The sequence below is a fragment of the Pteropus vampyrus genome, unplaced genomic scaffold (assembly GCF_000151845.1).
Source record: "Pteropus vampyrus isolate Shadow unplaced genomic scaffold, Pvam_2.0 Scaffold7, whole genome shotgun sequence".
Classification (NCBI taxonomy): domain Eukaryota; kingdom Metazoa; phylum Chordata; class Mammalia; order Chiroptera; family Pteropodidae; genus Pteropus; species Pteropus vampyrus.
Window position 1 is genome coordinate 679,795 of NW_011888788.1, and position 14,337 is coordinate 694,131.

Below are 14,337 nucleotides of genomic sequence, written 5' to 3' on the forward strand. Positions count from 1 at the left end.
TAGTGGGGTGCAAGGTCACCCGCGCTGCGGAAAGCGGGGTCCACAAGTTTCTGCTTGGGCACGCAGACCGGATTTCACCTTAGCTCTACAGCCCGTAATTTAAATGATGAACCCATGAGGGCCTGCACTATTACCAGAAAAGCGTTTTTCCAAACCGTTTTTGCAGCCTGCAGTGACCCACCAGCGGCCCGCGCGCCCTGGGAAACAGCGTCTGCCCACGCCGCAGCAATAGCCGGAAAAGAACCGCTTGCCGGCGCCAGCACCACCCGGACAGCTCGCTGGGCTATACCACTCCTACACCCCTCCGAAGGCCAGGAAAGGTACGGTCCCCGGCCTCTGATTGGCTAGAGGCGCGGGGGCGTGGCCTCCAGAGCTTAGTCCCGCGCGCCTGAACCCGCTCGCCGCATTGCGAGTCGGGCCAGCAGCGGGCGCCATGGTGAGTAGTGGTTCCGGCAGGAGAGAGAGGCGAAGGCCGCGTTTTGGGCCTGGGTCCGGGTCGAAGCCCGGGCTAGTACGGGGGTTTGCTTTAGGAGCGGGACCGGGCGGACGCAGGGACTGCGCTGACGCTGCTGCCCCGGCTCCTCTTTCAGGTGCTGCTGCACGTGCTCTTCGAGCACGCGGTTGGCTACGCGCTCCTGGCGCTAAAGGAAGTGGAGGAGATAAGCCTGCTGCTACCGCAGGTGAGTGAAAGCGGTGGGCTTGCGGGCGGCACGGGCCCCAGCATGCACCGCGCGCTCACACGTGGCCGGCTGAGAGAGTTGGGGGTGCGCTGGGCCTGAAAGCTCCAGAGCAGGGAGTTCTTAACCAGTATTTGTGATTAGAATCGCGTTAGAAGCATTTAGAAGTAAGCCTTCCGCAGTCCACCCCGTACTGATGAAGCAGAACCAAAATTTAGGGCCAATGATCGGTTCATTCTTAAAGCGTTCTGTTGGTTCTTATTTACGCCCAGGGCTGAGAACCGCTGCTTTACTGCGCCCTAGAGGCAAGAGCAAGGGAAAGAAGTCACTTATCCTTCTCCCCCCTAGGTGGAGGAGTGCGTACTTAACCTAGGCAAGTTCCACAACATCGTTCGTCTCGTGGCCTTTTGCCCCTTTGCCTCGTCCCAGGTTGCCTTGGAAAATGCCAACGCTGTGTCTGAAGGTGAGTTGGCCACCTCCAAGTATTTCAGAAAGTAAGATGAGATTATAATTCCTGCTACTGTATAGTTCCTTCTAGAGAAATTGTGATAGCATTTGCCTTTCCTTGGCTTATTCTAGATCTGATATGTTCTGGATGGTATTTGATGTGTACAGAATGTAATTTAAAATAACTTCACAGAGCTCAAGGTCTAAGGAATATGGTATAGACTAAATGTATTTAAAGCACACAATCAAATATGCAGTCTTACCTTATGGACACTAATGATAAATGAAATCTAGTGGAGATGGGACTAGTTCAGTGCTAAACTCTTATCACATGTTCTCTGCTGTTTTCAATTGACTGGAAAGAGCAACTTTGATACATAAAAGCCAAGGAAAAGGTTTGTTCCCAGAAGGCAAATCAGGAGCTAAATACTTTTATAGTGCTGGTGCTCTAGGATGTTTTAAGGTTTCAGTTATGCATTTCACACTTGTATTGGACCCGAGTTCCTCACATGGTTGATGCAGGCTTTGCAGTGATGACTCAAATCTGTCAATCCACTGAGTGCAATTACTGATGTCTCCATGTCTCTGAGCAAAGCCTGAAGGAGAGGGGTCTAGGCATGCCATCCCAGCATGCTCTGCTGGACCAGTCTAAGAATGGTCTGTCACTTAATCAGCAGTTGAGGGGACAGGATCCCTTTTATGATTTAAGCATCCTTCAGTCTGTTAGTGGGGCCTCTTTTTTTGCCCTAAGGTGTTGTTCATGAGGACCTCCGCCTGCTCTTGGAGACTCACCTGCCATCCAAAAAGAAGAAAGTACTCTTGGGGGTTGGGGACCCCAAGATTGGTGCTGCTATACAAGAGGAGTTAGGGTACACCTGCCAGACTGGAGGCGTGATAGCTGAGATCCTTCGAGGTGAGACTATTACGTGTTAACATTCATGCCATCTTGACATCTTTGAGGGGGTTTCTGAAAACACAAGGTCACTTAAGGTTGCTTCTGGTAAGCCTTCCTGCTTGGCTGGTGCCCATGGGTGCAAGAGCTAGCTCAGAGCCCTTCTCTGCTCATAGTCTTGCCCTCCTCCAGGAGTTCGTCTGCACTTCCACAACCTGGTGAAGGGTCTGACCGATGTGTCTGCTTGTAAAGCCCAGCTGGGGCTGGGACACAGCTATTCTCGTGCCAAAGTTAAGTTTAATGTGAACCGGGTGGACAATATGATTATCCAGTCCATTAGCCTTCTGGACCAGCTGGATAAGGACATCAATACCTTCTCCATGCGTGTCAGGTAAAGTGCAGGGGCGACCCTGGAGAAATGGGGTCTGTGGCCTGTGGTTTAGCTAATATTTTGAATCCTGAGATGAGGACTGGCTCCTGTGGGTAGAACTCTGGGGTGGGGCCGGGCCTCCCAGTGCTTACCACAGGCTGTGTTCTTACAGACTGTACAGAAAGAGGAGGCAGAGTAAACATACCCCATATACACCTCAGCCCAGGCCCTTTGCTTGGTCTGTATTGTGAATGGGGGCACATGGAGTTGAGGTTCGGAATCTGACTTCCTCCAAGCAAAGAGTAGATGTGGGGAGAGCTGAGGCTGTAACTTTCAGACGTGGCAGCTGGGCCGGGGATTCATTGTGGCTCTTTGCAGGGAGTGGTACGGGTATCACTTTCCTGAACTGGTGAAGATCATCAATGACAATGCTACGTACTGCCGCCTTGCTCAGTTCATTGGGAACCGGAGAGAGCTGAATGAAGAAAAGTTGGAGAAGCTGGAGGAGCTAACAATGGATGGGGCCAAGGCTAAGGCTATTCTGGATGCCTCGCGGTCCTCCATGGGTCAGTACAGATCCTGGCAGCCAAAATAAGGTATGGGCCTTAGAGTATCTGGCTCCAGCATTCACACTTGATGTCCTCCAGGTATGGACATATCAGCCATAGACTTGATAAACATCGAGAGTTTCTCCAATCGTGTGGTGTCTTTGTCAGAGTACCGCCAGAGCCTGCACACTTATCTGCGATCCAAGATGAGCCAAGTAGCCCCCAGCCTGTCAGCCCTAATTGGGGAAGCGGTGCGTCAGGGGAAATGGAAAAAATGGGATTAAGGAATGTTACCATGTATATCCATGTTGCTGTATTTCTTGACTCACCATATCTTACTTAGTTGCACTTGAAGCGGGGAGGCAAAGCATATGCAATCGGTAGGCTGGCAATTCCGGCTTCTGTGACTAACTCCTTGAATCCTTTTTCAGGTAGGCGCACGTCTCATTGCTCATGCTGGCAGCCTCACCAACCTGGCCAAGTATCCAGCATCCACAGTGCAGATCCTTGGGGCTGAAAAGGCCCTGTTCAGGTACCAGTGAGGGCACTTGCCCACACTCAGGTACCACTTCTGGTGCCCACTGCTTGTTTGGGGATCACAGTGATGGCTGACCAGGGCTTCCTGACCTATACAGGCCTCTGCTATGGGGGTGATGGCCAGTCCTGGTGTCTGAGTGATTCCCAGGGCCCAGCAAAGGGACCGAGTTTCCAGGTCAGCGACATTGGATGCCTTCCCTCTGTCTCTGGGAGCTGTGGGTTTGCATGAGGTGGGATAGAGACCCAGCCTAGCCGGAGGCTCACTCTGGAGACACGGGAGGGGAGGGGAGGAGAGGAGCTGCCTTGGCTAATAGGGTTGAAATTTCTGATCTTAAACTCTTTGCTGAATATTCTTCTCCCAGAGCCCTGAAGACAAGGGGTAACACCCCAAAATATGGACTCATTTTCCACTCCACCTTCATTGGCCGAGCAGCTGCCAAGAACAAAGGCCGCATCTCCCGATACCTGGCAAACAAATGCAGTATTGCCTCACGAATTGATTGCTTTTCTGGTATGGGTGGGGGTGTTGGCATTTGTGAGAAGGGGCTGGGAGGGAGGGGAACCTCAATACCTTAGCTTCTACTATGATGGTAACATTTTTCGTCAACAGCAGTTCACCTAGTGAGTGATGATACTTTGGGTCTGAGTGAAGCTGAGGATAGGAAAATACTGGGGATGGGGAGTAGTTTGTCCCTTTAGGAGCTGACAGGCTTTGTTCACCCCTACACACACATACATTCAGAGGTGCCCACAAGTGTATTTGGGGAGAAGCTTCGAGAACAAGTGGAGGAGCGGCTATCCTTCTATGAGACCGGAATTTTTCCACGGAAGAACCTGCAGGTTATGAAGGAAGCCATGGTTCAGGTTAGTTTGGGCTTTGCTGGGTGCTGGGAGAACCATAGCTGGCTGTTGGAGGTGATGAACTGTCTTAGCCTGACCTTGTAGAGTGGAGGCACAAAACTGATTTAATGAGCCTGATCCAATAAAGCCAGGAGAGAGGCCTGGAGGGCCAGAGATCTGACAGCCTTTTTAGCACTTTTCTTTGGCCAGGCAGAGGAGGCGGCTGCTGAGATTACTAGGAAGCTGGAGAAACAGGAGAAGAAACGCTTGAAGAAAGAAAAAAAACGGTTGGCCGCCATTGCTCTTGCATCTCCAGAAAACAGCACTAGTACGCCAGAGGAGTGTGAGGTCAGTAAGCACACTGGTCCTAAATGAAGATCTTGAGTTGTAGAATTTTCAACAGCAGAACAAAGGATGTATGACCTCATAGCCATGGTCTTGAGTCCCGGCTTTTGAACTGGAATGTCTAAAACTGCCTCTTGATTGTATAGGAAGGAGATAGGTGCTGAGAGAACTTGCTCAAGAGCCCAGAGAGCTGGTTGTAGCACACCGGTTCCCTGAGCAAGTATGTTCTGTCCTCGGGTGCCTCCCAGGAGTCCTCAACCGGGGATAGTGTGACTTCCAGCTGTTCTCGGCTGTATGTCTGGAGGTGGTAGCATTTCATAGTGCCCAGTTTGGGAGCAGGGATGGGAACAAGGTCTCCAACATGCTAGGTTAGAATCCTCCCTAGGATTTTGATAGTGCCATTTGTCACAGTGTTTCAGGGTTCCCTTTGGAACCTGGCGTGATAGTTCTATTTAGACTAGTATGGTAGATTTTTCTGTAAGTTAATTAATGAAGTCAATTAAATGTTTTTTCCACCTAAGTTGCAGTCACCTTTGGGGAGTGGATTTCAAGTTATAGCCATATAATTAGAAACTATTCCTTTGGGCATTGGGCAATTTAACAGCATTTCCACCAGTCTGTCTGCCCTACTTAACTGCTAGAACTGTAATGGAGGGGGCGGGGATCATACAATAAGTGACAGTTTCATGCCCATTTACCCTTTTAGGAGATAAGTGAAAGACCCAAAAAGAAGAAAAAGCAAAAGCTCCAAGAGGCTCCTCAGGAGAATGGAATGGAAGAGCCACCTGTCTCTTTAGCCAAACCCAAGAAAAAGAAATCTTTTTCCAAGGAGGAGCTGATCAGTACTGATTTAGAAGAAACAGCTGGCAGTGGAAGTCTTCCCAAGAGGAAGAAATCTTTCCCCAAAGAAGAACCAGTTAGTGACCCTGAAGAGGCAGAAAACAGGAGTGTCCCTAAAAAAAAGAGGAAATTTAAGGAGGAGCTGCTCAGCAGTGGACCTGAAGAAGCTGCTAGCAGCAAGAGCAGTAGCTCCAAGAAAAAGAAAAAGCTGCAGAAGCTATCCCAGGGAGATTAGAATGGACAGTGCCCTGGTGGGGCATAACCACCCACAGTGACATTTCCCAACCCATCCCTTATATCCCAATAAAAACATTCACAAGCTGAGGTACATGTTTTATTGGACACTTTTCACATGGTTATGGGTGGGACCTACGAGTGGGACAGGGCATCAATGACAGCCTCAGTGAAGTCTTGGCAGGTGGCATAGCCACCCATGTCAGGAGTTCGAACCTGTGGGGGAGAATTGTCGTCATCCCTGTGGCCTGGGCCCATCCCTAACCCCCCCACCTAAATACACAAGTCCCCTAAGGAAGCCAGCCCCAGGCAACCTAGGCTCTGCCCAGAAGGTGACTATGGTCTACAGATTTATTTAAGAGTTCTTGTCTGGTCCACTGTACTGAAGGGAGGTGTAGTTAGTAGTATGGTCTTCATGCGGTTGGAGGGAATAAAGGGCTCTAGGCCCCATAGGGGTGCAGGTGGCCGATGACAGACTTGATGAAGTCAGTTGTGGTGCTGTAGCCGCCCATGTCTCGTGTCCGCACCTACAGCCACCACGTGCAACAGCCGTGGGGGAAGAAGAGAAGAGAGCCCATGAAGGGGGAATAGGGCAATGGGATGGAAATGGGAGCCCAAGAAGACAAGGCCAGAAGACAATACAGCAGAGATGCAAGGTGGCCAGGTTTGGAAGAGCATGGGCCCATACACTCAGATCTTTTGAGGTCCAGAGCCACCATCAGAGCTATGCTTAGGCCTGCACAGAATGAATGGGAGGCTGAGCAGGAAGTAAAATGGAAATGCAGATCAAAGACAAGATGAAGATGCCTTGGAGGAAATGAGAGAGACCAAGCAGGAGGGAGGAAAGAAACCAGCAGGAAAGTGTAAATGAGGATGGACTTCCAGGTTGGAGGTGACTGACACCTGTGCCTCATCCTGCCTGCTATCTCCCTCAGCTCCACCATCTCTCATTCCTCCCCTAGAGAGAGCTTAAACCCAGGTACTTTGCAAGTTCATCATTAAGATGGCCCATAAAAGAGCCAATGGATGGAGGAGGAAAGGGAATAGCAGATGGGAACTACCATGCAAAGGAGATCAAGAGAATGAAACAGCCAAGAGAAGAGAAGCGAAGAGCAGCCCTGACAGGAATGGCGGGGAGCGAAAGAATCAGATATTCTGGGGACCTAGAGAGAAAAGCCCCAATTCAGGTTATCCAGAATAGTACCAAGGCCTTAAACCTTTCTAACTCACCTTGCCAACTTTGATCACCTTCTTCACTGCATCTGCAATCATGTTGGAGTGATATTCTAGACTGTCAATGTGAACAGGAAGAAACAAATTACCCCCTCATCAGGCCCCAATTTCCCCACCTGTACTCCCCTTACAACATCCAGTCTCCTCCAGCCCACCAAAACCTACTTGAGGTGCCGTAGCATGTTGGAAGCTGACAGCAGCATGGCTGTGGGGTTGGCTATATTCCTACCCACTGCCTGGGCAAATGGGTGCCGGGCACCCTGTGGAGAGAAGAGCAGGCCAAAGTCACTGGGAGCAGATGTGATACAGAGGTGAGGGTCAGGGAAAGGTATTAGGGAAGAGAGAAGTCAAGTCAGGGACACAGAAGAGGCATGGGAAGAGAGCAGGAGCAGGCCAGGGTCACTTAGGAGGGGGTGGCACTTGGGAAGCTATCAGGGGACCTGAGGTCAGAAGATGGGCACACAGGGCTGAAAGAGGAGGTAACCTCACTCACCATTTCAAAGACGGCATACTCTGCACTGTAGCTCTCACCAGGGACAACACCAGCTCCCCCAACCAGGCCAGCAGCCAGATTGTCAATAATGTTCCCATAGAGATTGGGCATCACCAGCACATCAAACTGGTAAGGATTCTGTACCAGCTGGGGCGGAAGGGAGGTGGGGAGAGATGTGGACATGGAGAGAGAAGTAAATTCCACTCCCCGCCCTCCCTCAGCACTCTGAGTGCAAACATGGGGAGGGCCTACCTGCATGCAGCAGTTGTCTATGATCATCGTCTCAAATTTGATTTTGGGATATAGTTCAGCAACTTCTTCACAGCACTGCAGGAACAACCCATCCCCAAGTTTCCTGTCCAAGGGCCAAAGGAAACAGATTCAGCCAAAAGAGTGCAGGGGACTACCTTCCTAGGAACCCACCCCAAACAAAGCTATGTCCCTCACATGATGTTGGCCTTGTGGACAGCCGTGACCTTGTCTCGCCCCTTCTTAGTGGCATAGTCAAACGCAAACTTTGCAATCCGCTGAGATTTGGTTCGAGTGACAATCTTCAAGCACTCAATCACGCCCCTCGCACTCTGGGTAAGAAGAGAGAAACAGCTGAGAAACACTGGAAAGAAGGAAAGAAGGGACTATGCCTCTCTCTCACCTTCACTACTGCCCTCCCCAATTTCTAGGGCCTCACCTCATGTTCCAAAGAGCTGTACTCCCCTTCCGTTTGCTCTCGAATGATCACCAAATCTAGATTGTTGTGTCGAGTCATGTACCCAGGAAGCGACTTCACATGGACTACATTGGCAAACAAGTCCAACTTACGCCTGGGGAGTAGGGTAGAGCCATCAGTACTGTGTCTGGTGCCCCAGTCCCCCTCACCCATGGCCCCCCACCACCTACCTCAGTCGCATATCGTAGGACGCTAGTTCCCCCTTATACTCCATTGGGGTGTGGATCTTTCCTGCATAAACAAAGTTGTGGGGGCAGGAAGATGTCAAGGACAAACCACACCCAAGGGAACCCAGATTAGTGTCCGATTTCCTCAGTGACATAATACAACCCAGACTCCCATCTCCAACTCCCAAACCAGTGACCCTTAAATGCTTCTGGAGGCAAGAGATAAAAAATAATGCTGTTAAAACCAAAAACATTTTGTCTGCTGTTTTACTTTTAGTTATCGTTTTTGTGTTGAAAACTCAAAATGGCCTAAAAGGAGGACAGAAGGTTTTTTCATGTTATCAAAGTGTCTGGGTTTAATACATTAAGAAACAAAGCTAGGGTATCAGTGACCTTGCTTGATGTTTCTATGTCTACCTATTTGACTTCTTTTTTTTTTCAACCAACAACTATTGAATATTGACCATGTGTAAGGTACTAAGAACATCAACTAAAAACATAACACACAACTCCTATCCCCAAGGGGCAAATAATGCAGTGGAGAAGATAGATAATATAAAATACATGATAAAAACCATAGAAGAGGTATTAATGACATACATAAAAACACAAAAGAAATTTCCTCTGGTAATATCAGGTAATGTCACTGAACAGCTGGCATTTCAGCCAGACTTTAGGTTTAGTGATTGCAGTAGGTTGAACAGTGACCTTCAAAATTGTATGCCCATGCCCTAACCCCCAGAACCTGTAAATGTGACCTTATTCAGGAAAATAGTGTTTGGATATCTTGAGAGGAAATCATCCTGGTTTAGGGTAGGCCCAAAATCCAACAACAAATCTTTATACAAGAAAAGGAGAAACAGATACACAGGCACAGAGGGGAGAAATCTGTATGAAGACAGAGGTAGAGATTGGAACAAGCCATCCACAAGCCAAGAAATACCAAGGAACGCCAGGAGCCACCAGAAGCTGGGAGAGCCAAGGAAGGTTCCTCCCCTAAGCCTTCAGAGGGAGCCCTGCCAACACTTTAGATTCAGAATTCTGGCCTCCAGAACTATGAACGAATAAATTTCTATAATTTTAAGCCACCAGATGTGTGGTAATTGGTTACAGCAGCCCTAGGAACCTAACACAGTGAGTGAGAAGGATTCTGACAGGTAGCGTCGAAACATTCTGGGCAAAAGGAATAGCGTAAGTCCATATAGTACATGTATTTGGAAACTAATCCAGCCTAGTGTGACCAAAGCACAGAACAAGTGTTGTGGAAACAAAGGCAGAAAAGCTGGGGGTCACTGTATAAAGAACTTATTTTCCTATGCTAAAGCTGAGCCTGGCAAAGCCATGCTGATTTTTCCAAGAGAAGAGATGTAGAAAATGGACTGCAGGGACAGAACTGGAAGCCAAAAAATTTAATGAGGAGATTCAAGAAGGGAAACAGAGGCAAGACAGAAAAGAGGTGTCTAGAAGTGGCATACTAGAATGATGACTCATGGTGTAGCCCCAAGACAGATTCTGAACCCCTGGAACATTCCTGCATAGACAACTCATAAGATCTCTCAACCAGTGTTCCCAAACGAAAGGAACGAATGGCCAGGAATCTGGTGGGAGCCCAGGGGAGTTAGTGTATTAGTATATGCGAAGAAAAACTTAATGAACATTCATTCATTTTATTTTAAATGACACATGGGCAGGGTAGCAAGGGGGCACACATACCAATAATGGCCACCTTGTTTTCCTTCATGGAACTCAGCACTTGCTCTAACTTCTCCTCAGAAGCCATATTCTGCACCTCACTCAGGTAATGCTCCTGGAACTCCACCGGGACACAAGCAGCCTGAGAGGCAGGTCCCCAAAATTACAGGGTCAGCAGAGAGTAAGTCCTCTCCAACCCACCCCAACGTCGGTTCTGGCTGATTTAACCCAGGCCACTTGCCTTGAACACCTCCTTGACAGCGTGCATCAGCTCGGGGCCCACGCCGTCTCCTGGCAACATGGTCACGGGAAAGGCGCCCTCCACTCTCACGTCCTCGGCCTGCGACTGGGGCCATCAGAGCTAGGGCTGAGGTAGGAGCAGGGGTCCTAGAAGGAGGGGTGAAGCGGGTAGGAGGAATGTGGAGTGGGTGAGACCCGAGTGGATCTTGCGCTTACCTGGTTCCGCAAGGCGGCGTGCGCCACCGCCGAGGTACATAGGCTCCTCCATGCCCAAGGATTAGGGGCGGCCACCACCGCCTGCGACAGAGACACACAAGCCTGTGAGGTCGGGTCTGGAACTCCCAGACCCAGAATACTACACTGAGCCCAGTACAAACCCACCGCTCCCCTGCCCGCCTCCAGCCTGGGCCTCACTCGGGTCAACCAGCGGGCACAGCTGAGAGCCGCCATGTTCTCCGCAGGAAGTCGCGAGGGAAGTGACGCCAGAAACTTGCGCAGGCCGGCACCCTGACTTCCGGTCCGTCCTGAGACGCTGGACACTTCGCTCTTTTATTTCAACACGGGCGTCTGCTGCTGTCTCTCTTTCTCTTTCATCCTCTTCTATTCACCCCCTCCCCTGGATGCTACGGGACACACAACTTTGTTGCTTTATTTTCAGTCACTATATTTAATTTATGTTGAAATTTCAAAATAACATTAAAGAAGAATATGGGATTTCATGTGTATCAAACGAAGACTTTGGTTTAATAAGTCGAGACACAATACGGGGTCATCTGTCTTAATGTTTTTGTGTCCACCTGTTTTTCTGTTAACTAGTACTCGCTGAATATTCATATGGCAGGCACTAAAGACGTTAATGAACACAACACAGTCCATGAGAGAAGGTGTGTGTCCGGTTTCTCCTTCAATCTCCCAGCCTTCCCAGTTACACTGTATTAATCAAGTTTCCTCGTTTTTTCCTGTGTGGTCGTATTCCTTGCTCAGTTGTTTTTCTAAGAGTGTGTTCCAGGCCTGAACTCTCCTATCAGGACCATAAATAGAGGCAGGACTTAATTCCAGCATGTAAGTGTGACTAAAGGGGAATCTCAGACTAATTTCTAAAATTCTAGTCACATACTGTTTACAAGTGACATGCCAGAAAACAAAACGACAGGATAATTTGCCTATGCCAGTATTCTGGCAGTGTCGTTTTGGATCACCTTTCCGATTGGACTAGGGGCACTTGCTTAAAATGCAGACATACGAGTCCCACACAAGGCTTGCTGAATCCAAATCTCAGGATTGGGACCCCAGAAAATACATATTTAACGGGCCCCCCAGATGATAACACATTGAATTTTAAGAGCCACTAGCTAGGTTCTTTGTGGTTTGTATTCCTCATCCAACCAAAAAGGTGCAGGGCATTCTCCCAGCCCAAGGGAGGAAACAGTGGTTCTAGGGGACCAAGCATAGGCTTCGTGCCTCTCTCTGCATTCCTTTAGGCAGAGCATTCTCTACAGTAGTGGAATGAAGAGATTTATAGATTTAAAGATTCGATAATAAATTTGTAAGAGTCTTGCTGTGTAAATATAAGGCTGTTATAAGTGTTATAGTTTATATAATTTGTTAATGTATAATATTAATGTAACATACTCCTCCACCTCCACTCATATAGCCCAAGAAACAATTCAAAACCAGAGAGCATCACCATCTTGTTTCCACAGACTCCCTGTTCTCAATTTCCACACTGCTATTGCCATCCGCTACCATTTTTTTCCTCCAAATGTCGTTCTTTCTGATGAAGAGAAAGTAGGAAGTTCATTCTTTTTAAAAACTGTATTTTCTGTTACTTTAGGAACTCTAGAGTGAGAATGAAGAGAGATGTGCCATATTGATCCAATCTCTGGTCGTAATCTAATTTTTATCTCAGAAAATATTAATTTTCTTAAGAGTAACTACAACACTATTTCTATCCCTAATTTCTGCACAGGCCTGAGCCCAGGTGACACTCAAACAATATCTACTAACTGACATGACACTGTGTGGCTGTCGGCAGGGCGAAAGGGACTGATGGAGGGTACCAACTGACTCAAGCCAAGGAGATGAGACCATCGTTGTCTGAATTTGTTCATTGTATTCTTCCTGTGAGCCTGGTGAGCTCTCCTGGCCTCGAGTCCCCTTGAAGGCATCTCTCACTGATACAGCCTGAGAATGGGGAAGTTCAGTCAGGACTATTGAAAAGTTCCTTAATCAGTCCCTTGGGCAAGGGAGAGAGATTAAACCATCTTGTTCCTTCTAAGTGTTGTGAAGCAAATATGAATGTTCGATGTGAGGCTGGGTGGACTGAATGTCAGTTTCCTGGGCCTACAAGTCCTCTAGTACAGGGGCCCTAACTTGGGGTCCACAGAGCCTCTAGGTATCCATGAATACAAATTAGTACCATGAACTTGGACGGAGAAAAATCCAAAAGTCACATTTTTATTCTCACTAACCTCTAACTGAATTTTAGCCTTTCCTTTCATTATGAATATAGAATGAAATTACAGTGCTACCTGTAGAACCCTTGATTTTGTCCCTAATAGACATCATATTTCATACCACATTTCAGTTGAGTCAGATATCCTGAAATATCATTTACTCTCATCCCTACTTTGATATTATTCGACCCAGTGCTAGATTCTGTTATTTAAGGCATTAATAAAGTAGCACACATAGTATTATATTACAAGGTTGTTTTATTAGTATTATATACCAATATAATGAGTTTCCTTTGTAATCCTATTTGTTTTATGCGCTTAAAAGCCTTTCTTAAGAAGAAGACGGGGTGGCTCCATAGTGTAGTGGTTAGCACGTCTGCTTTGCACGCAGAAGGTCCTGCGTTCACGTCCCAGGTGGGGCCACGGATCATACCCTGGGTGTGCCAGGCCCCAAACCCAGGTGCCCGCCTCGAGCATGTGGGAGGGGACGCCCTGTCTTCAGAGAGCCAGTTCTTAAGGGGAAACGGCAGGGGTGGAAGTAGTGGGGGTGGGAATTAAAGAGGGGGGAAAAAGAAAAAGAAGAGGACAAGGGAAGGAACTCAGCAAGATGTGGCCTCAGCTTGAAATGGGAGCTCTGGAGCATGAATAATGTCTCAGGGTTGTCGTAATTTGAGGGGCATGTCGGGGGGGCAAGTCTTAATAACCTTGCTTCAGCCTTGCCTGGTCTAATCTTCCAGGCATCTCTGGCTCCAGGCATCTCTGGCCCTTGGAGGCTCCCTTTGTCTATAGACAACCCCCCAGAGAAGGGGGTAGCTGTGAGCAGTTCACAACCAACACCTGAAGAAGTTGAGGGAATGGATGCACCGGTTGGCGAAGAGCATCTGGACGAGACAGCTACTACCCTGTGGAGGTGAGCATGAACATGGATGGTGTACTGAAACTTAGGAGAGCAGGCATGTTTGAGGAAATGAGGTACAGTGAGGAGTAGTGAGTAAGATTGGTTCAAGTTCTCGGGCTGAGAGAAATGGAGGGGGATTTGTAAGCAATACTAAGGACCCTTTTGGGATGATGACCATGAATTAATCATGATAAAATTGTGTGTGTTTTCATGGAGAAAGCCAATACTTGGATTCGTCCAAAAGTAGTATTTTGCCAGAGAGAGGTACAAGGGAGTTGAGGGTATTGGCAAAATGGAATCGGGGGTAAGCGAAGGCAGTCAGAAGAGATCTGATGGGTAGGCAGGTGAGAAAAGTATCAAAGGTCCCAAAGTATTGAAAAAGTAGTGCTCATGGGATCTGTTTAGCAAGAAAAATGGACGGAGAGGAGGGTGTCTCCACAACAATTGTGGAAGTGGAGCAGATGCCATTAACAATGAAATCTCAGACGGTACTATGGGAGTGGGTGCTGAAGAGACCTCAGGGAGCCCTCACAGAGGAGAACTCAGACCCATAATATTGGTTGGGTCATCTATGTCAACATGGGAGTCCCTCAGGATAGTGTCATCAGCTGAGGCAGGGGAGAGACTAGGATCCAGGTGCCAGAGTCTTCCCTTGGTGAGCAGGAGAGACCAGGAGGGCAGAGATGTCAGAGATTGAGAAA

The 14,337-nt window shown here is 48.3% G+C and overlaps 2 protein-coding genes and 5 non-coding genes across 12 annotated transcripts; 6 read left to right on the forward strand and 1 right to left on the reverse strand.

Moving 5' to 3' along the window:
• Positions 1–307: 307 nt before the first annotated feature.
• Positions 308–5,820, forward strand: NOP56 (NOP56 ribonucleoprotein). 2 transcript variants are annotated; one of them, XM_011369409.1, is made up of 12 exons: positions 308–436; positions 591–680; positions 1,026–1,140; positions 1,876–2,037; positions 2,209–2,407; positions 2,765–2,952; positions 3,034–3,185; positions 3,366–3,466; positions 3,834–3,982; positions 4,214–4,335; positions 4,522–4,659; positions 5,363–5,820. In XM_011369409.1, the coding sequence occupies exons 1-12, from the start codon at positions 434–436 to the stop codon at positions 5,729–5,731; spliced, it is 1,788 nt and encodes a 595-aa protein (XP_011367711.1). In that variant the 5' UTR covers positions 308–433; the 3' UTR covers positions 5,732–5,820. The 2 variants fall into 2 exon arrangements, with proteins under 2 accessions (XP_011367711.1, XP_011367718.1); XM_011369416.2 differs by lacking the exon at positions 5,363–5,820 and adding an exon at positions 4,807–5,335 and having other exon boundaries at positions 372–436.
• On the forward strand, positions 1,650–1,717 carry LOC111746920. Its single transcript, XR_002783325.1, has one exon. It is a non-coding gene; the product is annotated as a small nucleolar RNA SNORD110 (small nucleolar RNA).
• On the forward strand, positions 2,522–2,651 carry LOC111746911. Its single transcript, XR_002783318.1, has one exon. It is a non-coding gene; the product is annotated as a small nucleolar RNA SNORA51 (small nucleolar RNA).
• LOC111746919 lies at positions 3,529–3,614 on the forward strand. The gene has a single exon (XR_002783323.1). It is a non-coding gene; the product is annotated as a small nucleolar RNA SNORD86 (small nucleolar RNA).
• Positions 4,051–4,121, forward strand: LOC111746904. Its single transcript, XR_002783309.1, has one exon. It is a non-coding gene; the product is annotated as a small nucleolar RNA SNORD56 (small nucleolar RNA).
• LOC111746899 lies at positions 4,382–4,452 on the forward strand. The gene has a single exon (XR_002783303.1). It is a non-coding gene; the product is annotated as a small nucleolar RNA SNORD57 (small nucleolar RNA).
• IDH3B (isocitrate dehydrogenase 3 (NAD(+)) beta) lies at positions 5,817–10,828 on the reverse strand. 5 transcript variants are annotated; one of them, XR_002782936.1, is made up of 13 exons: positions 10,664–10,747; positions 10,499–10,579; positions 10,284–10,388; positions 10,064–10,184; positions 8,354–8,414; positions 8,145–8,277; positions 7,904–8,037; positions 7,709–7,811; positions 7,457–7,603; positions 7,129–7,223; positions 6,961–7,021; positions 6,114–6,257; positions 5,817–5,946 (listed from the first exon to the last, which is right to left on the reverse strand). XR_002782936.1 is itself a non-coding variant. In XM_011369399.2 (12 exons), exons 1-12 carry the CDS (start codon positions 10,730–10,732, stop codon positions 5,866–5,868), a joined length of 1,158 nt encoding a protein of 385 aa, XP_011367701.1. In that variant the 5' UTR covers positions 10,733–10,828; the 3' UTR covers positions 5,818–5,865. The 5 variants fall into 5 exon arrangements, 4 of the variants coding, with proteins under 4 accessions (XP_011367701.1, XP_011367693.1, XP_011367686.1 ...); XM_011369399.2 differs by lacking the exon at positions 6,114–6,257 and having other exon boundaries at positions 5,818–5,946; positions 10,697–10,828; XM_011369391.2 differs by having other exon boundaries at positions 5,818–6,257; positions 10,697–10,828.
• Between the last annotated feature and the right edge of the window lie 3,509 nt (positions 10,829–14,337).